General features: G+C 56.3%; 2 protein-coding genes across 4 annotated transcripts; one reads left to right on the top strand and one right to left on the bottom strand.

Moving 5' to 3' along the window:
* Positions 1-1827: 1827 nt before the first annotated feature.
* On the top strand, positions 1828-12789 carry Klhl21 (kelch like family member 21). 2 transcript variants are annotated; one of them, XM_021732821.3, is made up of 4 exons: positions 1828-2967; positions 4812-5217; positions 8931-9003; positions 11376-12789. In XM_021732821.3, the coding sequence occupies exons 1-4, from the start codon at positions 1947-1949 to the stop codon at positions 11502-11504; spliced, it is 1629 nt and encodes a 542-aa protein (XP_021588496.2). In that variant the 5' UTR covers positions 1828-1946; the 3' UTR covers positions 11505-12789. The 2 variants fall into 2 exon arrangements, with proteins under 2 accessions (XP_021588496.2, XP_005334792.2); XM_005334735.5 differs by having other exon boundaries at positions 1832-2967; positions 10028-12789.
* A 2264-nt stretch (positions 12790-15053) lies between these two features.
* On the bottom strand, positions 15054-23356 carry Zbtb48 (zinc finger and BTB domain containing 48). 2 transcript variants are annotated; one of them, XM_013362622.4, is made up of 11 exons: positions 23199-23356; positions 22008-22700; positions 21320-21561; positions 18405-18516; positions 17658-17750; positions 17172-17258; positions 16853-17007; positions 16194-16330; positions 15959-16123; positions 15478-15566; positions 15054-15402 (listed from the first exon to the last, which is right to left on the bottom strand). In XM_013362622.4, the coding sequence occupies exons 2-11, from the start codon at positions 22695-22697 to the stop codon at positions 15106-15108; spliced, it is 2067 nt and encodes a 688-aa protein (XP_013218076.1). In that variant the 5' UTR covers positions 22698-22700; positions 23199-23356; the 3' UTR covers positions 15054-15105. The 2 variants fall into 2 exon arrangements, with proteins under 2 accessions (XP_013218076.1, XP_040143788.1); XM_040287854.2 differs by lacking the exon at positions 18405-18516 and having other exon boundaries at positions 17658-17865.
* Between the last annotated feature and the right edge of the window lie 26 nt (positions 23357-23382).

Raw genomic sequence — 23382 nt, 5'->3', positions numbered from 1 at the left:
CGTGGTAGAGTTCTTGCCTAGCACGTGTGAGGCATTGGGTTCAATCTCTGGCACAACATAAAAATGAACAATAAAATAAAGGTATTATGTTCAACTAAAAAAAATATTTTTGTAAAAAAGAACACAAATAGCAAATTGGATCATACCACAAGTAATCTCATGTTTTTCACAGACACTATAGCATGAACATCTTTCCATTTCAGTAAATATGTACATCATTCATATTCAAAACTGTATAACCAAATGTTTGAATAAAACTTCAGGTTTAGGAATGTAAAAATAAACAAACAAACAAAAGGGACTGTAACAATTCTCAACCACAGATCACTGATTTAATCACTAGAACTGCTGCAAGGTGGAAGAGCTGACCCAGAGGGACTATTGTTCTTTTCCCTTCAAACATCCCACTTTCTGGCTGCTGGAAACTGTCACAAATTCTGTGCAAGTTAGCTATTGGCTGGGCTCCTGGGCCCAGGAATGCTGTGCTGCCCTCAACAGCTATGTGAACAGTCCTTCTATGGGCAACAGGCAGCTGCCAGGGCACCTGAATGGTTTTTCACTTAGGCCTCAGCTTCCAGACCTGACCTGAAATTTAGACCCAGAAGCATTCTTAGGGTAAAGTGACAGAGGTTCCGGAACAGAAGGGAAACCCTAAGGGTCTCATTTCCGAGATGGAATACAGTCTCCTCAGGAAGAGGCTGTGCTGACCCAGCAGGCAATTAGGATTGACAGATGGCTCCAGGGTGCCTGGCCTGCCCTGGGGCTCAAGGGGGCCTGCAGCTGCCTTCAGCAGGAATGCGTTCATTAAGGCCCACCAAGCGGGCCTGGGGGCTGGTAAACTACAAAAATCCAAAATTTCCTCTGCAAAACGCAGAACTGGAGGTTGAATAGGGTCCTCTTGAAACCAAGCATGCATACCTTAAACTAAAGAAAAGGTTTCCAAGGGAGGGGTCATTCCCCCCCCCCTTTAGGTTACCGTTCAAAGCGGTACTGTATTTGTGGAAGTGACTAAAATAAGGGAGATCCTTTTCTCCGTCATTGCCCACCACCGCTCAGGTGACCATGAGGCGGTGTTTAAGGCACTTCCCTCATCTGACCTTGAGCTGTCTCTGGACCCCTAGGGCGTCTTCGAAGGGCGACTCTGGAGCCTAGAGTCTCCTGGGAAAATAAAGCTGCCTACAGTTCAGGGCTGCGTTGCTGAGTTTGAAACTCAGGCAGGAACTCGGTGGAGCACATTCCTGAAATCTGGCCCCGGGTCATTTACAAATGCGCCAAGAAAAAAAAAGTCACCTAAAACCCTTAGGCTTGCTGGTGCTTTGGTCCTGAGTTGTATAAATCCTATCGTTTTAAATCTGCCCTTTGGTGGAGTTAACTAGCGATCCTAGGAACTACTGGAACTCACGAAAACAAAACAACAAAAGGCTTGGGAACGAAGCCTCCCGGGGACCCGCGGGAAGCGCAGTTAGGAATGGGCGTCAGAGGGGTGGCCACAAATCCGGGCGCCGACCTCGCCTCCGGGATTTTGCTCGGCAGCCAGGGTGGGTGGTGGGCAGGACCCTGAGGTCAGCAACCCCCGCGCGCGCGCAAGGCCGCCGCAGGAGGCCAGCACTTGCCGCCCGCCGATCCCGGCACGGCGCCGGCGGGAGGCTGCAGGAAGCCCCGGAAGGGCGGAGAGAGGGAGCGGGCGCGGGCGGCGGTGACTCAGCCTGGAGGGCCGGGGGCGGGCGCGGCGCGGGGGTGGCCAGGCCGCGCCGCAAGCGGGCTGCTGACAGGAGGCGTACCGAACCCGGAGGGGTTAACTGGGCGTTGCAAGCGGCGTCCCACCCCCCAAGCCCCGCCCACTAAGGCCACCGCGCCGGGCTGTACTTATAGCAGCGGTGCCCAGCGCGTCGCGTCCCTCCGCAGGCCCCGGCCGCGGCATCCCAGAGTCCCGAGGTGAAGGTGCCATGGAGCGGCCGGCGCCCCTGGCCGTGCTGCCTTTCTCGGACCCCGCACACGCCCTGAGCCTGCTGCGCGGCCTGAGCCAGCTCCGCGCCGAGCGCAAGTTCCTGGACGTGACCCTGGAGGCGGCGGGCGGGCGCGACTTCCCAGCGCACCGCGCCGTGCTGGCGGCCGCCAGCCCCTACTTCCGCGCCATGTTCGCTGGGCAGCTGCGCGAGAGCCGCGCAGAGCGGGTGCGCCTGCACGGCGTGCCACCCGACATGCTGCAGCTGCTGCTGGACTTCAGCTACACGGGCCGCGTGGCGGTGAGCGGCGACAACGCCGAGCCGCTGCTGCGCGCCGCGGACCTGCTGCAGTTCCCGGCCGTGAAGGAGGCGTGCGGCACCTTCCTGCAGCAGCAGCTCGACCTGGCCAACTGCCTGGACATGCAGGACTTCGCGGAGGCCTTCAGCTGCGCGGGGCTGGCGAGCGCAGCACAGCGCTTCATCCTGCGCCACGTGGGCGAGCTGGGTGCTGAGCAGCTGGAGCGGTTGCCTCTGGCGCGCCTGCTGCGCTACCTGCGCGACGACGGGCTTTGCGTGCCCAAGGAGGAGGCGGCCTACCAGCTGGCTCTGCGCTGGGTGCGCGCGGACCCACCGCGCCGCGCCGCGCACTGGCCACAGCTGCTGGAGGCAGTTCGCCTGCCCTTCGTGCGCCGCTTCTACCTGCTGGCGCACGTCGAGGCTGAGCCGCTGGTGGCGCGCTGCCCGCCCTGCCTGCGCCTACTACGCGAGGCGCGCGACTTCCAGGCGGCGCGCTACGACCGCCACGACCGCGGGCCCTGTCCCCGCATGCGCCCGCGCCCCTCTACCGGCCTTGCTGAGATCCTCGTGCTTGTGGGCGGCTGTGACCAGGATTGCGACGAACTGGTCACGGTTGACTGCTATAACCCACAGACGGGTCAGTGGCGCTACTTGGCCGAGTTCCCCGACCACCTGGGCGGGGGCTATAGCATCGTGGCTCTGGGCAATGACATCTATGTGACGGGTGAGTGCGCTGGGGGCTGCCCAGGGGAAGCCCACCACCTTTCCAGGAGACAGCCGCAGAACCTGGACTCGAGGGCCCACCTGAGTCCAAGCCAGAGCCTGGACAACTGCGTTTCTCCAATTACTTTCAACCTAAAAGTGCGCCTTACGTGAGCAGAGACAAGTAGCTGCTTGTGGGCTCAGTTCCTGGTGCGGTAGGGCCTGCCTGGCCCGGGAGGTGCTTCCCTCCTGTTTGAAGAGACGGCCATTCACCCACACAATGAATGCTTTCTTTTTCTCTGCAAGGAATGTGGGGACACGCAGGAGGCTAACTCCTGGTGAGGCGCCCATTCTCCCCAGCCAGGACATTTCTGCCCTGCTGGGCCACCAGGGCCCCCTGACTCCTTGGCTTTATCCCCCCCCCCCCCCCCCCCCCCCGTGACAAGGTTTCTTGGGACTTGCACCTAGCCACGGGGCTGTGGGTCACATGGTGTTTAGGCTGAGCTGGCCTGCCACTGTAAACACCATCACGTGTTAGGTTTTCTTCCAGATACTTGGCTCAAACCCCAAAACACTGCCGAGTCATGGTGGGCGGGCCCCAGCCTGACCCAGTCCTGGGCTTTTACCACGTTTTTTATTAAGGATGAATCCCTTTTCAAACAGGAGGGAGTCTACCCCTTTCTGTGGGGCAAGCAGGGGCGGCCTGTGACTGCTATATAAGGAAAGAAATGACTAGGGCAGGCCTCTGGCGCTGTTATCAGGGAGGCTCCGGCTGGTTTATCACCACCTTCAGGAGAGAATTTACTCTGAGCCATGCCCCAGCCCAGGGATGTCCTGGGGTCTGACCACGCTTTCTGGCCCGCCTTCTGGCAGCCAGCTGACCCTCTGTTGATATTTGTCAGAATATATCCTTCTTTCCAATTTGAGGTTGGCCCTTTTTTTGTTTGGGGACCATGTCCCCAACTGCCACCCATCTCCATCCCCTCTGAAGTCTGACATGTGGCTTTGAGCAGAGAACTCCCTCCAAGAACTGGCCAGACTTGCCCCAGCTTCTGCATGCCCTTCCACAAATGTCACAGCTGAGCAGCTAATCCTTTGGGTTTCAGGCAGGTGGCTGGGTCATTCCATTCAGCTGAATGGCAGTTGGGAATTTCCTGGGGGCCAGGAAGCTGATTTCAGCTGCCTTTGCCACAGCACCTGGGAGGAAGGTACAGGCCCAGATGGAGCTTTACAAGAATGTCTTCTCCCTTCCAAAGCTCAGGGCTGTGAGACAGAAGGTGTCTCTAATCCTGCCCTGCCTGTGGCACCGGCCTCCGAGGCCAGGGGAGGCAGTCCCCAGAATTCCTTAGAAGAGCATACATCATACTTGTACACATTGATGAATTTTTCAAATGAAACCCATCCCTGTAACCTGCCCCAACACCAGAACCCTGAAGTGCCCGGATAGCATGATCTTTGGTTAGGTCTCTGGCTCACAGCCTGGATTTCCTCTCACCTTGTTCTGGCAGAGCCCTGGTTAGAGAGTGCCCAGGAAGGGTGGAATTTGGTGAGCAAGCTCTATGCTCTGTGGCCACCCAGGAGAAGTACCAGATAACCTGTTGGTGTTGGGTGATTCTGTGTGTGTGTGGGGGGGTCCTGACAGAGGCTGCCTGCATATTCAGCAGAGTGCCCCAGGGCTTAGGTGTGCACTGTGGCAGTGGTCCCCACCAAAGCCCAGAGCTTCTGACCTTTGGCCACTTGCATTTCTCGGGTGAAGGCCAGTGAGGTTGATTCCTCTCCAGGGAGAGGCCCTGGTAGTTCAGGAAGGCACAGGTAGGTGACTCACCCCGAGTGAGCTGACCATCTGCCCATTATGCGTCCTGGCAGGCGGTTCGGATGGCTCACGGCTCTACGACTGTGTGTGGAGGTACAACTCCAGTGTGAATGAGTGGACGGAGGTAGCACCCATGCTGAAGGCCCGGGAGTACCACAGCTCCTCTGTGCTGGATGGGCTGCTGTATGTGGTGGCTGCAGATAGCACGGAGCGCTATGACCACACCACTGACTCCTGGGAGGCCCTGCAGCCCATGACCTACCCCATGGACAACTGCTCCACTACGGCCTGCCGTGGCCGGCTCTACGCCATCGGCTCCCTGGCGGGCAAGGAGACTATGGTGATGCAGTGCTACCATCCAGACACCGACCTGTGGTCACTGGTGGACTGCGGTCAGCTCCCACCCTGGTCCTTTGCGCCTAAGACTGTGACTCTGAATGGACTCATGTACTTCGTCAGGTGAGTCCCCACATGCCCGATGCCCTATGTGTCTGGCATGTGTGCGTGTGCATGTGTGTGCACATGCACTATACGCTACTAGGGACTGAGCGTGCTAGGCAAGCACTCTCCCTCTGAGCTGCACCCTCAGATCTTTCTTAACATTTTTTTTTTTTTTTTTTTAGAGAGAGAGAGAGAGAGAATTTTTAATATTTATTTTTTAGTTTTTGGCGGACACGACATCTTTGTATGTGGTGCTGAGGATCGAACCCAGGCCACAAGCATGCCAGGCGAGCGCGCTACCGCTTGAGCCACATCCCCAGCCCCCTCTTAACAATTTTTTGAGACAGGGTCTCACTAAGTTAGTTAGGGTCTTATTAAGTTACTGAGGCTGGCCTTGAACTTGCGATCCTCCTGCCTCAGTTTCCCAAGTTGCTGGGATTACAGGTGTATGCCCTCATGCCTGGCCTGGTTTTCTTTTCTTTTTGGTACTGGGGATTGAACTTAGGGGCCCTCGACCACTGAGACACATCCCCAGCCCAGTTTTGTATTTTATTTAGAGACAGGGTCTCACGGAGTTACTTAGTGCCTCGTTTTTTGCTGAGGCTAGCTTTGAACCCGCAATCCTCCTGCCTCAGCCTCCCGAGCTGCTAGGAATCAGGCATGCACCACCGCACCCAGCTCTGGTTTTCTTAATGGGTGGTGAGTTGGGTGCTTTTAGAAAAAGAGCTGCAGCCCTGGCAGCTCAGAGCAGAGACAGGCAGCCACTGGGTCACTGGGCATCTGCTAGTCTAGCACGTGAGCGAGATCACCAGCTCTGTCCATTGGTTACGCCAGATGGCCCTCCTGGCCGCTGAGTGGCCTCCCTGCATGTGCACAGTACTGTGTGTGTGCACGCACACTTGGGGTACGTTCCTGCATTTGCTGCTCCCTTTCCTGGCCTAGAGCCTACCTGAAACTGTGGGACCAGGAAGGAAGGAGGGAGCATGAGTAACAGTCCCCTTTGCCCCCTTTCCCCCTGGGACTTTGAACAGGGGGTAAATGCCCAAGGCCTGAACAGCACTGGCCTCTGTCTGCTTCACCCTGGAAACAGGAGACTCTCGCTCAAGGTGAGCAACAGAGGGGAAAGGTGTCCATTGCCGGTCATACAGTGGCTCAGGGGCCTGCATCGACATATGCCAAAGGCCTACTCTGGGAAAGCCCTGGAATCTCAGCCAGGTCTGGTCCTGTTATAAAACTGCCTGACCCTCCTCCCTCCCCGGCATCTTGGAAGTGTCTTCAAAGAGGGCGTAGGGATGGCTATAAATACAACTCTCAGAATGCCAGAAACTTCCCTTCAGCCCCTCGGCAGTGGTTCCAGGCCAAGTGCCTTTGAGAATGTCCTCTCTGTCCTGTGGTCCTAGAACGGGAAGTACCCAAGTGCTACTCTCTCCTGAGACCCACCCGCTTTCCCCTTCCCCTTGCTGGGCCACTCCTGTGGCAACAGGGAGGGCGTGGCCTCTGCCAGCTCTTACTCAGGCTGGGGGCATGTGGGAGGAGGCAGTCCTCAGCCCCGACCCCAGGGTGCGGAACAGGGGGGTGGCCTGCCAGGAGGCTTGGGAGCTGGCCTGGGCCTGAGTAGAGGCTGTGGAAGGAGAAAGAGAAGGACCTGGGTGTGGGGCAAGACCTGGGGCCCAGGGACTGCGCCCTGGTCCTCCCACCCACCAACTCCCTGCTCATACACTTGGGCTCTTCGTGGACCATATAACCCCTTGCCCAAAATGCCACTTATCTCTGGGTAGTGCCTATGGGCCACTTGCCATCCCCACGGAGACAGCCCATGTTGTGTAGAGGCTGCAGCTCCTCCTCCCTCCTCTGTGACCAGGGGAGGGGGTTCTGCCCTGTGGCTCCTGTCCTGCAGCGGTCCTATAAAAGGTGGCTGCCTGGTTAGGGTGCAGTGCCAGAGCCGGGGAGCCCCGTCTAGTCCAGCCCCTTCTGTCTGCAGGTCCTGTGTCTCTGCTGGAAAAGGGGGTGAGAGGTGGGGACAGCTGAGCAGGTCCCCATATTTAATGACCATCGTCCTAGGGCCCACAAATGGGTTCCCATTTTGAAATGGTTGGGTAGCGGGGAGGACTCAACACAAGTGTCCTGCTTTCCAGACAGGAAAACCCGTATGAAGTTCAAGTTTCTGTTCTGTAGAGTTTAACTGGAGCACAGCCAGCCCTTCTGTTTCAGAACCTCTGTGACTGGTTTTGCATGACAGTGACAGCTTGATACAGAGATCCTCTCAAATATTTGCTGTCTGGCCTTTTTGCTGACCCCCAGCCTTTGTTTTTTTTTTTTTTGTTGTTGTTGTTGTTGTTTGTTTGTTTAATATTTTTTTAGTTTTAGATGGGCACAATATCTTTATTTATTTTTATGTGGTGCTGAGGATGGATCCCAGTCCAGCCCCTGACCTCTGTTATTAATCATTCCTGCTGCTGGTGTTCTTCTCGCCACCTTTGCTGTCCAAGGCCCTGCTTTCACACCTTCTATTGTAGGAGTGTCAAACAGGAGGAAGGGTGTTGATGCCCTCATCCCCTGACTATTGGTCCAGCTGGGCACCAAGGATTTAGTCAGCAGTGAATAAGACGGGGTCAGGCTCACAGTGATGTTGAGGGCAGAGGCAAGTCCAGCACCAGTCAGCCAGCCAAGGCCTTCCCCAAAGCGGGGCTCAGATCAGAATGGGGAGGGTGAGGAGACCGAGGCAGGGTGGGGTGGTTGGGAAGCCCAGGGTGGGAAGGAACTTCAAGATCCGAAAGAGGGGCTGGCGTGGTGGCTCACTGGTGGAGCGCCTGCCTGGCACGTGTGAGGCACTGGGTTCAGTTCTCAGCACCACATACAAATAAATAAAGGTCCATCAACAACTAATAAAATATTTTTAAAAAAGAAAGATCTGAAGGAACCTACCAGGACTGTCACGAGGGAGTAGCAGCTGCTTTCTGCTGGCTGGTAGGACTCACCAAAGGGCTGCAGGTATCCCAGGGTGTGATCTCTGGGTTTAGGGAGCAAGACTGGGTTCTAGCCTTGGAGCCTGAAATCACTCTCTGAGACATTGGGGATGGGGTCTCCCACTGAGAGAGCTGCCATATGGCATCAAAAACTCCCAAGTTGTCCAGGCACAATGGTGCAAGCCTGTAATGCCAGCAGCACGTGAGGCTGAGGCAGGAGGATCATGAGTTCAAAGCTAGACTCAGCAAAAGCAAGGCCCTAAGCTACTCAGTGAGATCCTGTCTCTAAATAAAATACAAAATTGGGCTGGGGGTGTGGCTCAGTGGTTGAGTGCCCCTGAGTTTAATCCTCAGTACACCCTCCCCCCCAAAAACAAGAACAACTCCAAGTCACAGCTGGGTAGGTGGCACATGCCTGTAACTTCAGCAAAAGAGAAGGCTGAGATAGGAGGATGGCAAGTTGGAGGCAACTTAGTGAGACCATCTCAAGGTGGTCATAAAGGGGACGTGACTCAAGTGGTAGCGCGCTCGCCTGGCATGCGTGCCGCCCCGGGTTCGATCCTCAGCACCATATACAATCAAGATGGTCATAAAAAGGGTTGGGGATGTGGCTCAGTGGTAGAGCACCCTCAGTTCCATCTCCAGTACTAGGAGTGGGATGGGGAACGAAATTCAGTAGAGGAGCCTTGTGGACTCTGTCCCTTGCTACCCTAGGAGCCTCCTCCTTGCTCTGACCAGCTGTCCGCCCCCTCCTTCCCTCCACAGGGATGACTCTGCCGAGGTGGACGTGTACAACCCAGTAAAGAACGAGTGGGACAAGATCCCGTCTATGAATCAGGTAACTCTGAAGCGGTGCCAGCATTGTGAGCGCAGGCTGTCCTGGGTCTGCAACCCGCGAGTCATTGGGATGAGTCTCGGGGAGCGGCCGTGTGGGTGGGGCTCTGCCCTCTCTGGGAACCATCCCAGTTCAGAGAAGCTGTTTTGCACTTGAGGCTCACGGAGACCGGTGTTGGATAAGATCCCAGGGCCACCCTTTACTGAGTTCGTCCTCTAGACTTGCTGAGTACCTGCTCTGAGCCAGAGAGCAGAAGGAAATGAGGGAGGGAAACAGGGTCGCCTTAGAGGGACAGCAGGTGCACAAGCCCCAGGGCAGGGAGTGCTTGGTGTGTTTATGGGGCGCCAGCAGCCCTGCTAGAGCAGGGTGAGGTCAGACAGGAGGCTTCTGGAGGCCCAGCCTCCCGCAGCTGGTTCTTGAGGAGCCGACCTTAGGATACATTAATTGGACAACTGCTGTGCGCTCTGAATGGGACACCCAGACGGCTGCCACTCCTGCTCAAGGCGTCCCTTCTTTCTCTGCTCGTTCGGAAGAGAAGCACTAAGACTCTGGTGCTGGGAAGGCTCAGTGGCATTGTCCAGGCTTTGGGTCAAGTCCCAGCTCTGCCACTGTGAGCCACATAAGCCAGTCTCCCTGTCTTAGAGATGGGACGAAGAGTAGGGCCGGCCCTGGAGGACCTGCTCCTGCCACCTGTACACAGGAGGCGGTGCTGTGGCAGCTGCCCCGGCCACTGTGGAGAGGACCACCTGCCAGGCCAGGTCACTGCATGTGACCCTGGGAGCCCTATTTCCTAGTTGAGGTGTGGAAGGGCATGGGTCTGTCCCAACCACATTTCCTGGGAAGTTGGCCGAGGACAGCTCCTGGAACTGCATCTAGGAAGTGCCCGGGCGACCCCTGGTGAGGGGCTGGTGGGGCACTGCTGATCTCCCCAGGTCCCCATACCTTCCTGGCAGAGGGGAGCATGAAGTAGAGGGTCTTCCCTGCCCGGGCTGCCAGCTTCCACTCACCCATCCCCCTTGGCCCACAGGTGCATGTAGGGGGCAGCCTGGCTGTCCTGGGAGGGAAGCTGTACGTGTCCGGGGGATATGACAACACATTTGAGCTCTCGGACGTGGTGGAGGCCTATGACCCAGAGGCTCGGGCGTGGAGTGTGGTGGGCCGGCTCCCGGAGCCCACCTTCTGGCATGGCAGCGTCAGCATCTTCCGCCAATTCATGCCCCAGACGCCTTTGGGTGGGCGCGGCTTTGACCTGGACAGTGGCAGCAATGACGTGGATGCGGGCCGATTTCGGCCACTGCGGAACCCTGAAGAACTGCACTAGCCCTGGCCTGGCCCAGGAGGGCCTTGGTGCAGGGAACCCAGCACCTCGCAGGGGTAGCAGCCCCTCCTTTGTGCCCAAGTCAGGGTGGTCTCACCAGGCAGAGCACGGGCTCTTGAGCACTGACTGAAGCCAGGATCCATTGTCTGGAGGATTTCTGTGCACTTGGAACCCAGGTCACGGCTGCCGGGGCCAAGGCCTGACATGAATGCCCCTCCCATGGTCCAGGAAGAACCCTGCTGGCACACCTGTGGCTCCCAGAGGTCATCCCTACCCCGTGGCTTCCGACTCACCCGTGCGGCCCACACACTCCCTGCACCGCTTCTCCCACCCTGGGAGCACAGGGCCAGGGGGCTTCCTGTGAGGGTCTGGGAATGGCCCCTGCCTTCCTGCAGGCCCTATCTGGGCCTGTAGCATGAGAAACCAGGAGACGATGGTTGTAGTAGGGTCCCACACTCTGACCGGTGCTGGGCGTCCCAGTGGGCCAGTCCCCATATAGAGGGGGTCTGCTCCTCGCCCTACTGGGATCTCACACCAGAGTGGAGGTGGCTGCCTCCAGGTGAGCACAGGGTCTGGGGACTGAGTCAGAGTAGGAGCCCAGAGGGGTCCAGAGCAGCACACTGAGCTGTTCCCAAGGATACAGTGGGACAGACGCGGGGTCTCCCTGCTCCAGTGGCCTGTGTGTCCTCCTCCAGGGCTTTGTCCTGGCTGGCGGAGGGGAGACTGGAGAAGTGGACTGAAGCCCCCAACTCGAGGTTGTAGCTCCTTGCTGGGAGGCCCTGGGCATCTGTTGCTGACACTGGCCGAATGGACAGCTGCAAAGCCCTGGCTCGCCCTGAGTCAGGTCCTTTTGCTTCTAAGGAAGCCCTGGGTACCGTGGCCTCGGCCGTTGGTTCCAAGTTTGAAATGCAGTGTGACCGTTAAAAGCAGTGGGAGGCGGGTATTGGAGAGACAAGGTCAGGGTTTGTTTTGGGGTGGGGGTTGCATGCTGGGCAAGTATTCTGCCACTGAGCCAAGGACCCAGTCCCTGGTGAGTTTTGTTTGGATTTTTTTCCAGAACTTCTGCAGGAATGGGGGCCGCCTGGACCCTGAGGAGCTCCTGGAAACACCAGAGCTTGGGGAGCCCCGTTTTCCTGCTGGAAGTGATATGTTTCCATGGACTGGGGGATTGAGCCCCTTCAGGTAGCCCCCGTGGCCTGTGCTTGGGTCTGTCACTCCCCTCCCTTTGTAGGAAGGGGATCAAGACTCTCCCTCAGGAGGTGGAAGGAAGCAAGGCTCCAGGGCTGCCTTTCCCTGGTGGCCTGGCTGGGCAGCAGGTTCCTGCCAGGAACAGCCTTGGCACCGTCTCTTAGCGAGTGGTACCAAAGACCATTTGCTGGCCAGGTGGCAGGGCTTCTGGGAAGTCCCTGTCTGGCCTGGCCTGCCTGTTCCCTTGTTCGGTGTCACGTGCTGCAGGTGCCCTCATGTTGGGTTAGAAAGCTATGTTCTGGAATCCCCTGGCTGGAGTGGCCACAGCTCAGAGCTCTTCCTGACCATGGCAAGCCACCACCAGTCATTACTGAGCACTTGCCAGGCAGGCAGCACACCCCTGAAGCTCTGTGCTGGCTTCGTGCCTTGGCCTCCTCTTCCCCAGCCAAGTGACCCCCTCACTGAGCTCCCCCCTCCTCCGCTCTAGAGCTGTCTCCCCCTGGCCCTCGCCTGGCTTCCCTGGGGCTGCTGAAGGGCAGTCCTTCCCATGTGAGGTGGCTTGTCTGTCAGCAGAGAAGGCCCCGAGTACGTACTCAGTGCCAGAGTGTGCCCAGTCCACTCTGCCTGGAGACACGGCCACTCCTGCCGCAAGCCATCTTCTGGGATGGAGCCTTCAAGGAAGAGCTCTCGACTCCTGCTCACTGCTGCTTCATGGTGGCTGGCTTACCCCGTTGTCTGGGGCGCCTGTGCAGGAGACAGGGGGCTTGGTCTGTGTCCCTCTCCTGCCTGGTCGAGATATACCCAGGTGTCCACCATCAGGAGTGTGGGCTGAGAAAGACCAAGAGTGGTGACGAGGAGCAGGTCCCTCCCACCCGTGGACCCAGCTGGGGTCCAGCACCAGACCCTCTGTTCCTGCTTTCCCTTTGTCACGGTTCTTGGCTGGGTGGTCCCCACCAGAGGTCTCTACACAGACTTTGGGACAGAGGCTGGGACACCTGGCTCTGGGGCTGTCCCCATGTGTTACATGTATAGAACCTTTCTGTCTATAAGACATTAAGTTATGAAAAGTAAAGTGACTAGTATTTAATGCTGATCTAGAACATATTCTATATTTATATGACTCAGAGACTCACAGTAAGGAACACCCTCCTTCCAGTCCTGCTCCAGGGGTGGGAACAATTTGCTATTTATTTTTGTCTGTTCTCTAGGCTTATGAATGTTGAGAAACCTGTCTAAGGTTTTAGGATGCCTTCGATACTTTTTGAAATAAACTGTTTCCTATGTTTGGTGCGTCATTGCCTTTATCTTGCTCTGGGGAACCTCTGGACTGAAGCCAGCAGTGCAGAGAGCAGGAGCAGAGGGAGAGTCCCAGTGCCAGGGGTCTGAGGGGTGGCTGCCCTTTACAGAGCCTTCCCGGCCCTTCCCACTTCAGTTCATAGGAGATCAAGCCAAAGAAAGGCAGGGGGCAGGGGCAGCTCATCTCTGATCTCCAGGACTGGCCACCTCCTGTTCCAAAGCTCTTCCGCCCTCCTGGGTAGTGCAGAATGGCGGTTCCTGTCTGCAGGATAACTTGGCCTGGGAAGACAGAAGCCTTAAAATAGAGGCCCTCACACACGTCAGGCCAGCGCTCCACCACTGCGCTCTATCCCCAGCCCTTTTTATTTATTTATTTATTTATTTGTTTGCTTATTTATTATTTTCCAGCCCTTTTGGAAATAGAATCTCACTAAACCGCCCAAGATGGCCTCAAACTTGAAATCCTCCTGCCTCAGTTCCCCGAGTTGCTAGGATTACAGGTGTGCACCAACACACCCCTTTCCAGGACAGATGTGAAGCGGTCTATAACCTACATAGGAAAGAGGCAGACCTGGAGTGTAATTACTACACTTGAATACTATCTTTATTACTTTTGAGGTCCCAATGGTCGAGGAATAAAAGGGAAGTGGGCCAAGTACAGTGGCACATGCCTATGAGGCTGAGGCAGGAGAACCACAGGTTGAAGATCAACCTCAGCAATATATCAAGGCCATAAGAGACCTGGGATGTAGGTCAGTGGTAAAGTGCCCCTGGATTCAATCCCAAGTACAAAAATAGAAATAAAGGTAGCCGGGTCTTGAATCTAAAACTTTTTTTGTAAATGTTTTTTAGCTGTTGATGTACCTTTTATTGTATTCATTTATATGTGATTCTGAAAATCAATCCCAGTGCCTAAGACATGTGAAGCAAGTGCTCTACCACTGAGCCACAACCCCAACCCCATATTTTTTTGAAGCCTATTTTATGTTTACGTGGCACTGAGGATCAACCCCAGTGCCTCACATGTGCCAGGAAAGCGCTCTACTGCCGAGTTCTAACCCAGCACCTCATTTCCCTAGTCTCCGGCTCTCAGAGGATTGTGTTCCAGGAATCTTCCTGTGATGGGATTTCAGCAGTGCCCACCTCTGGTCACTGAGGTCACGAGCATTTGAACCAGTGACCTCTGATTCGGACTATTCTGTAGGTGGGGCAGTTTATAAAGGTGTCCACAGATTGTTTGACACCCGTCCTGTAAGTGGCCAGGGAGTACATGTCCCCTCCTCTTCAGTCTTGGAGCAGACTGGTGACTGCCTTAACCAACAGAATGAACACAGGTGAAGCCATGTGACTTCCAGTGCTAGAGCATGAAGGACCCTGTGGCCTTGGCCTTTGGGATGTATGTTTTTGGCACCCAGCCATCAGGCTGTATGATAGCCCAAGTGGCCAGCGGAGAGGACCCAGCCCATCTGCACCTCTGTGAGACATCTCGAAAGCAGATCCCCTAGCCCCCAGGTACATTCTGCAGTGGTTTATTATCCACTGAGCTCTCATTTGATCCTCTGTGAAGTATGTAGCGTGATACTAATCCCATTAAAAGATGGAGACGAAGCAATAACTTGCCCAGGGTCATGGGGCTATAAAAAGGAGTTGGGAAGAAACTTAACACCTGCAATCTACGTGAGCACCTGAGGGCTTGTCCTCCATGGCTCTCGGCACCCCATGGCCACAGAACCTGGCCTCTTTATAACCCAGGCCTCCTAGACCAAGCTAGGGCCCTCCTAGCCTGGTGTGCTGCCAGCCAGCCTGAGCCTGCTGAGCCAGGAGCCTGGCCTTCCTCGGGTCCCCAGGCAAGCTCGCATACTCCTGAATTGGGCCAGTATCTTGGCTCCAGCCAGTGAGGCCGTCATCATGGGCCACTACTCCACAGAAGTTTAGGAATGAATTCTACCTGATGTCACCCCTAAAACAGGAACTCTACCAACTCTGGCCAATGCCACCAGCTCTAAAATCCTGAAAGAACAGAGGGCAGGATAAAAAAATAAAAATAAAGGACAGAAGACAGATGTGGGAAAAACCGAGTCCCAGGGTTTGGCACCTAAGGCTGCCCCCATGATGTCCTGTTCAGCTGAGGAGCTGAGGAAGCTGTAAGTCCAGAGGACGGGACAGGGCACTGGCAGCGGCACAGGTGAAGAAAGCAGCATTGACTGTCTCCAGGGCATCAGGAAACAGACAGTTGGGCAGGCCAAAACAATCCAGTCCAAAGCCACGTGGTTTATTGGCTGGGAACAAGCAGACAGGGTGGGCTACGTGTCACAGTCCTCTGGAACAGCAGCTGTGATGATGAGTGAGGGCTCCAGGACACCGGGGCCAGCAAAGCTCTCCTCTGCACACAGTCTCTGGCCAGGGAGCTGGGAGGCCAGGCTGCCCTGGGCCAGCGACTCCACGATGACCTCAGCCGAGCCCACTTCCAGCTCTGCAGGTGGCTGGAGGGCCACCACCACCATCTTCTCATCCTCAATGACCAGGTTTCGGAGCTTGCGCTGCCGTGGATTGTAGTTCTCCACCCGATCGTGGATTTCCATGTGCCTGCGCAGGTGGGCCTGTGGGGAGTGAGAGCTCAGGGATGGGGGCAGAGCCTGGGGGGAGAGGTGACCCTGGGCGCCCCTGCCACCTACCTGCCGGGTGAACTTGTAGCCACATTCAGTGCACTCGAACTTCCTCACTCCCTTGTGCCTTCTGACGTGCACGCGTAACTGCTCCACGGCTGCAGGAGTGACGGGGCCACAGGTATCAGGAGCCGGGAAACATGGCAGAGATATGCCTGAGATTGCAGGCCAGGAATCCAGGGCCCAGGAGGAAACCCAGCAGGAGGCCCTGGGCAAAGGTCCCCCCACTACTTGGGGCCAGGCCCCGCCAGGCTCTACAACACCTCCCTGAGGTCACAACTGACCAGGCCCCTGGGGAGCCCAGCCCCACCTGCACTGTCAGCAGCTCCACTCGCCCTGGTAGGCACTCGAAGACAGAAAATGTCTGCTGGCAGGGAGGCTCAGCAGCTGAGGAGCGTCGCTAGGCCTCTGTCGCCCCCCACCTCTATGGACACCCTCCCACTTGGGTCAGCAAGAAACAGATGGCCCAGCCTTGGGCACCCCCAAGTACCTTTGAAGGTCTTGCCACAGATCTGGCAGAAGTGGGGCCGGCCCTCCTGGTGGCGGCTGGCCACGTGCCTCAGGAGGGGCCCCTTCTCCGTGAAGCGCTGCTCACAGAACTCACAGCTGAAAGGCCTCTCACCTGTGTGGGTGCGGTTGTGCTTGTCCAGGCTGGCTGTGGGGACAAGGCAGGGGCTCAGCACTGGCCTTAGCCCCAAGACAAGGAGGTGATGGGCCTGCCTCACCTTGGGTGCGGAAGGTCTTGCCACACAGATGGCACTGGAAGGGCTTCTCGCCCGTGTGCGTACGCAGGTGCATGTTGAGGTTGGCCTTCTGAGTGAAGGCGTGGCTGCAGAGCTCGCAGACATATGGCCGCTCATTCCTGTTTGGGTAGGGAGACAAGGCAAGGCCATCACAGAGGGAAGAGGCCCCCCTCACCCTGCTCCAGCTAGGATATGCTAAGCAAGAGGGCTTGGGTGGTACAGGAAAGGGACACCACCACTGTCCAACAGAAAGGAGTCTATGGAAGGGGCTGGGGGTGTAGCTCAGTTGGTAGAGCGCTTGTCTTGCAAGCCCAAGGCCCTGGGTTCAATCCCCAGCACAAAAAAAAAAAAAAAAAAAAAAAAAGGAAAGAAAGGAAAGGAGTCTATGGAGCAGGGAGTCACAAGAAACTAAAAATTTGCCCCAAGAGATACAGTGCCTCATCTTGGCCTGAAGCCCTCCCCAGCTCCTGCACCTTAGCAAGCTCTTGCTTGTCCCACAGGTCCCCAACCCCAGAAAGACTGTAGGCACTGGACTCAGGGCAGAAGCACACACATCCCTGTGAATGTAAGCAAATGCTACCTTCCTGGCCCAGCTGCAGGTAGCAGGGCCAGACCCCAGGAGAAGATGGGCTGACCCACACCTGTGCTTGGCCTTGATATGCATCTGCAGTCCGTTGCGGCTTGAGGCCCGGTGCCCGCACTCCTCGCACACAAATAGCTTCTCCCCACGGTGCTTGAAAGCCTCATGCAGCTGCAGCTCTGTCCGTGACAGGAAGCACTTGGCACAGGTAGGACACTGTGGGGTAAGGGGGACAGGCAGAGGGGCCCAGGACCAGGTGAGAACAGCATGGGGCTGCCTAGGATTCCCACAGGCTCCCCAACTTTGTATGGCCACAGCTGCCATGCTTCTGCTCATCCCACCTCAGAGACTGCTGGGCCCAGCCCTGTCTTGACACTTACTGCATGGGGCTTGGGGGCTCCGTGTAGCTTGATCATGTGGCTCTGCAAGTCCTTCTTCTGCATGAACTGCTGGGAGCAGGAGGAACACTGGAAAACAGGCCCACAGTCAACTCCAGGGCAGCCTGCACCAAGGGAACCCTGGCCTTTGGGTAGGATGATATGGACAGGGCCCAGTCCAAGATCAAGGAGGGTCCCTGATCTGGTGTGAAAGATGGCTTGAGGGGAAGGAAGCTGTCATGAGCTGCCCATGTCATGCCCCCTATGGAGAGACAGGCCCAAAAAGACCCTGGAGGTGAGACTGTAGCCAGGGGCACCACCCACAGATGGAGGTCAGTGGATGGGGAGAGAAGGTAGGCTTCTGAACCCATGTCAAGGGGTAGGCCTCTGGGAGGATAAGGGCACCAGGCAAAGGCTCAGCAGGAAGGATCCTGGGGCCAGCACCCACCCCACCCAGGCCCTCGGCTCTGGGAACAGACTGAGCCTGACCTTGTAAGGCATCTCCCCAGTGTGGGACACCATGTGCACCCGCAGCTCCATCCTCCGGCGAAAGGTCTCCTGGCACACGGAGCATGTGAAGACCTGGCAGTGTGAGGGGCAAGCAGGGCCAGCATCAGGGGGAGCCTCTGCCTGTGACAGCAGCCTCTGCTGGGGCTTCCACTTGCTGCTGGGAAGAGTCTGCCTAGGGTGGGGGATGCTAGGGTGGGAGAGGGCAACATGTAACCCACCTGCCCTGACCATCACTGGGCACTGCAAACTACCATGTGCTGAGAAAGGCTTGCCCACCTCAGGCCCAGACAGGCTAGGTGCAGGGACCAGACGACCTCACCCACAGTCCCTGGCCTCAGGTGCAACCAACAGGCCTCTGGGAGGATAAGGGTAGCAGTTAGCCAGACCCCATCCACAGGGGACAACTGTGGGATGGGTGGGCAAGGTGGCCGGAAGGGCCTTCCCAGGAGCCATCCTTCTCCAAAACTGAGGGTAGAGCTGGGCCAGGGGCCTCAGCAGGTAAACCCAAAATGCCTCCGAAAATGTCCTTTCAGGGGTTGTCCCTCCTTCCCTGGAGGCCTATATTCTACTTGTACCAGAGTGTGGACCTGACGACATCCAAGGACCCTGCAGCTATTTTTAGAGTCATCATCAGAGATGGTCTCCTATTTGGGCCCTTCCCAGATAGCACCAAGACATGGGCCAGCGTGCCCCTGCCCACAAGTACCTGGGTCAGCTCCCAAGTACCTGTTCTGAGCGGTTCATGCAATTCCGGGCTTCATGCTCCAAGAGGTTCTCCTTCCGAAAGTAACACTTCCCACATTTGGGACACTCAAAGGGTTTCTCCCCAGTGTGTTTCCTGCCAGGAGAAGCCACAGGGGTGTGGGGGCTGAGAGGGTTTCCTAGCTCTCTCTCACAGGAGGCCCTCTTTGACCACCACTGATGAGAGCTGCACAGCAGAGATGAAGATGTGTCCCGGGACTGGCCATGGCTCACCACATGACCTGTGAGACCCCAGCTGGTGAACACGCAGAGAACAAGCCCCAAAATCCCCTTCCAGCACAGAGGCTCTCAGGAGAAGGCACCCAAGGCCATAAGCCCACAGAGCTCTGTGCTTGAGGTCACAGCTGGGAACCAGCCTGAGCCCCACCTCTGCCAGCCTCCCTACATGGTCCCACAGAGGCTGACGGCTAGCAGTCTTCTTTCTGAGGCAGTAGTATCCCTGGGTTCTGACTACCTGGAGGAATACTTGTCTTCCCAGAGCCTCTGTGGGCTCCATCTTCAAAACTGTGGCCAAAATCGGACCATGCACCTCGCTGCTACCACACAGTCCAACAGCAGATCTGAGCCCCGCGTGAGCTAACACACATCCTCCCCTCCACACCATCCTCCCAGGCAAGTTTAAATTCAGAAGCCAGAGGAACCCTTTTAAGACAAATGGCCTCGGGGCTGGGGATGTGGCTCAAGCCATAGCGAGCTTGTTTGGCATGCATGAGCCCGGTTCGATCCTCAGCACCACCTATAAACAAAGATGTTGTGTCCGCCAAAAACTAAAAAATAAAAAAAAAAGAGAGAATTTTTTTAATATTTAAGAGAGAGGTGAGAGAGAGAGAGAGAGACAGAGAGAATTTTTAATATTTATTTTTCAGTTTTCGGCGGATACAACATCTTTGTATGTGGTGCTGAGGACCGAACCCAGGCCGCACGCATGCCAGGCGAGCATGCTACCACTTGAGCCACATCCCCAGCTCTCTCTCTCTCTCTCTCTAAAAAAAAAAAAAAAAAAAGACACGTGGCCTTAGTAGCCCTCCATGAGCTGGTCTGCCCCGTACCTTGTTAGCCTGGCTGTGATGTCTCCCACTCAGCCCCAAGAAAGGCCTTTGCCCTTCACCCCTTCCCAGCACCCAACCTGCCATTCTCACTCCTAGCCAAGAGCTTCTCGCAGGCTCCTGTGCCTGCCCAAATGCTATTCCCATGGATGGCTTCCTTAGCTGCTTTAAATCTTTGCTCTTTAAATCCTTCCCTGTAAGTCACCCAGACATGGTTATTTAAGACAGCAACTGTCCCCACCCTGACCCCAGCCCCTGGACCCACTGTCACACTACACATTTACTCATTAGGTTTTTACGCTTTCATCTGTACTGTCCTACAAGAAGGTAAGCCCTCAATAATGGCCTCTGTTTAGTCCACTGGTGTATCCTGAGTGTTCGTAAGTCTTATCAGCTATCTGGCAATTTGGTTTTTTTGGGGGGGGGCAGTGCCGGGGATTGAACCCAGGGCCTTGTGCTAGGCAGGTGCTCCACCGCTGAGCTACATGCCAGCCCTGTCTGTCAGTCTGTGGAATGAACTAATGAACACTGACCGAAGAGCCCATGGGCTACCTCACAACCCGCCAGAGGCCCATTCTCTCATCCCCTGCTACACTATCAGCGGTCCTCAGGCCCTGCTGCAGTGGCCTCCTGAAAGCACTGTTCCCCTCCCAGCTCTCAGGGCCAGCCAGCAACATACATCCCGAGACAAAGAGGAATGGAGACTGTTCTGCACTGGAATCTTTCAGTAGCAGACAGCCTAAGTGTCTGGGCAGGACACACAGGCCCAGGGTTCCCCACACACTGGGATTACCCAAAGGCTCCACTAGTGGTAACCACCCTGAGGTCGAGCACAGGGGTAGCAAAAGCTCTCAACCCCAGATCCAGCTCCAGCTCCAGGATCACCGGTGACTTCCCAGAGTAACAGAGTGAGAACACTTATGTGACACAACCTGGCTTGCTCAGAAAGCACACTGTGATGTCTTGGGCTGGAGAGTGGCAGGAATGGAAAGTCTGTCACCTACCTGCTGTCCCCAGAGGCTTTGCAGGCGCTCCAGGGCAGCGCTGTGCAAGAGGACTCTCTAGTACAGTGGAATGTCTGCGCTGTCTGCTTAGCGGCCAGGAGCCACACGGCTACCAAGCACTTGAGATGGGGGTAGTGTGTCTGAGAAACTGAATTAACTAATTTTAAATTAAAATGGATTCACAGGGGCTGGGGTTGTGGCTCAGTTGTAGAGTGCTTGCCTAGCACATGTGAGGCACTGGGTTCGATCGTCAGCACCGCACAAAATAAGTAAATAAAATAAAGATATGTGCCCATCTACAACTTATTAAAAATAAAACAAAAACAAAAATGGACCAGGGGACTGCTGGTTACCTTATTGGACACTCCAGCTTTAGACAAATGGTCTTTTATGCTCTATACCTCAAAGCTAATGTCCCCAGAATTGGAAATAGCACCAATCCTCAAGATGAGCACCTAGCCCAAAGCCCACACTGCCAGGCTTTAGAAATTGCTAAGGTCAGGCCCTAGTTTCAGCTTAGAGTCCACAGGATTTTCCATTCCCCACAGCAGAAGCCAGGAGGAGGTCAAAGTCCACAGTGGGCACAACCTATTGACAAGGTGTCTACTAATCCATCTCTAACCAAAAGACACACAGTAGAAGGGGGAGGAAAATCTGACCCAAACCAGGTTCCCACACCCTGATAAACAGAGGTATGCCCACACCAGGCACTATGTTAGTCTGAGCTAAAGCCCCCAGCCCCTACAAAGCCCACAAGTGGGAAGTACAGGACCCCTCCCCCAACATGGGAATGGCAGACAGGAAAAAAAAGTAGAAAAACAGTGTTTACCTGTTGTGCACTTTTAGATAATATTTGCTGAGGAACTTTTTATGACATGTGGGGCATTCAACCGGCACCGCTGTACCTTTTCTGTTCTCAGCGGGCTCGGCTGCTAGGGAACCTGTACCCAGAGCTGGCTCTGCAGCACAGGGCTTTCTGATTATGTTTGACTTCCTCCTGGTCAGCACAGTCTCAGGCTCAGAAACGTAATCGCCATCCCCGTCGTCCTCAACTTGAACCACCACTTCCCACTAGAGTAGAAGAGGCAGCAGGAGGGGGTGGGGTCACCAAATTAATCAGCAGGGGTTGTGGGGACCCAGCTTTAGTTCCATCCCAAACCCCAACCTAGATGAGTCCTTTCATCAGGGATTGGTCCCTTCAGGAGCCCAGGGCAGACATCTGAATCTTGGATATGGGGAGAAGTGACTGTTTCTATAAGACACTAAAAGCCTGGCCAGATTTCACTACTTGAGGCAAACACCTATAACCCTGATGCTGCCCACTCCACCCCCAAGGAAGTTGGAAATCGTAGACAGCTGTGACACAGAATGGTCAGCTGAGGTCACTGGCTTCCTATGTTCAGAGAAAGCCTGTTCCACTAAAACAGAGATTCTACTTTGGGGTCCAGAGCACCCCAGAACTGTCCATCTTTTCCCCAACTTTTGCCTCCCTGGTTCCAGCACCCTGGGCACAGTACCTCATTACACCCGCCCTGCAGCTGGGCACCTTCAGCCTCAAAGGGCCTTGGGGGCACTTTGCAGTCCTCAGACTCTTTGTCATCTGAGGGACAAGGCTTCAGAGCCTGCTTGAGTTTTCCAGCAAGGAAGGAGGGGCTCTCATTCTGAATAGGGGAGCTGAGCTGGGACCTCTGGGGGCTGCGACTGCCTCTAGGCTCCTGATCCCTGGGGACTAGGCCAAGAGTCCTTGTAATTTCCTCTTCCTCCAAGTCTGTTGGCTCCTTGAAGTGGCTGTTCACATCCTGAGGGGCAGGTTTCTCCAACCCACTCTGGCCACCTGATGCCTGTCCCACTGAAGTTTTGGGCTGGAAGCTCTGGCACAGCTCCACAGCCTCTGGTACTCGCAACTCCCTGGCTGCCAGGAGCACTTGATCCCGGTTCCCTGAGGTGAGGGCGAGGTGACCAGTGTAGAAAAAGTCCAACAGGAGGCCAAAGATCCCAGAGAAGCCAGCAGGGAGGACAACACTGCCCCCTGGGCCATCCCCATAGAGGCTCTGGAAGAAGTGGCTGCAACAGGCGAGGACACTCCAGTGTGCCTTGAACACCAAGCCCCCCACGTCTAGGGTGGCATCGCAGTACTGGCCCTTCTCCCGCTGCTTGTTGAGCTCCTGCAGAACCCTCACACTGTGCTGAACGAAGGAGCCGTCCATGGTCTGAAGGAGAAGAAGGCGGAAGTGACACCCTGGCCAGCCCAACCGAGAATAAGAGAAAGCCCCTCGTTTTGACAAGATCGAAAAGGGAGGATGGACGCTACTCACGCACACTAATCAGGAAAAGGGCCGAGGTCAAGGTTAAAGGGTGCACGCGGAGCACAGGAAGGGACTGACAGCCGTGGGCCGAGGGAGCGGGGGTCATACTGGATTGGCCAGAGGATGGTGCGGGCAGGGCATGGCGGGGACAGGACAGGGTCGTGGAGAGGTGCGGCTGGGAATAACGAATTTTGAAGGAAGGGGGCGGCAGAGGAGTGCCAACAGATCGGCGGGGCTCAGCCAGAGGACCCCGAGCCGGGGAGGGCGGCGGCCGCGCACAGGTGAGCGGAGCTCACGCCGCACCCGCAGGTCGCGAGCGGCGCGCGAAAGGCGGCCGCGGCCACACTACCGTCGGCGGCTAAGGTGGCCCGCAGTCCCCCTCCCGCCCCGTGCCCTCCTCACCCGGACCGGTCCTCCCTGCGCCCGCTGCACCGGCCCCACTTCCGTCTCTTCCCTTCCAGAGCCCACGAACCAACTGCCCCGGCCCGACGTGCCCTGCCCACCGGGCGCAGACGCCGCCGACGCTGCGCCGGATGTGACGTCAGGGCGCGCCGGCCCGGTGGAAAGACTCCGAGATGTAGGGTTC

Source organism: Ictidomys tridecemlineatus, chromosome 11, assembly GCF_052094955.1.
Source record: "Ictidomys tridecemlineatus isolate mIctTri1 chromosome 11, mIctTri1.hap1, whole genome shotgun sequence".
NCBI lineage: Eukaryota > Metazoa > Chordata > Mammalia > Rodentia > Sciuridae > Ictidomys > Ictidomys tridecemlineatus.
This window is presented reverse-complemented; position numbering and strand designations above follow the sequence as displayed.

What these genes read in the sequence shown, in the direction of transcription:
- Klhl21 (XM_005334735.5), top strand. Translation starts at nt 1,947, where the DNA reads ATGGAGCGGCCGGCGCCCCTGGCCGTGCTGCCTTTCTCGGACCCCGCA. An exon ending in GGACTCATGTACTTCGTCAG is followed by an intron (nt 5,218 to 8,930) that starts GTGAGTCCCCAC and finishes TTCCCTCCACAG; the next exon opens with GGATGACTCTGCCGAGGTGG. An exon ending in AGATCCCGTCTATGAATCAG is followed by an intron (nt 9,004 to 10,027) that starts GTAACTCTGAAG and finishes CTTGGCCCACAG; the next exon opens with GTGCATGTAGGGGGCAGCCT.
- Zbtb48 (XM_040287854.2), bottom strand. Translation starts at nt 22,697, where the DNA reads ATGGACGGCTCCTTCGTTCAGCACAGTGTGAGGGTTCTGCAGGAGCTC. An exon ending in CTGGGGAGATGCCTTACAAG is followed by an intron (nt 17,259 to 17,657) that starts GTCAGGCTCAGT and finishes CCTGTTTTCCAG; the next exon opens with TGTTCCTCCTGCTCCCAGCA. An exon ending in GCTACAAGTTCACCCGGCAG is followed by an intron (nt 15,403 to 15,477) that starts GTAGGTGGCAGG and finishes CACTCCCCACAG; the next exon opens with GCCCACCTGCGCAGGCACAT.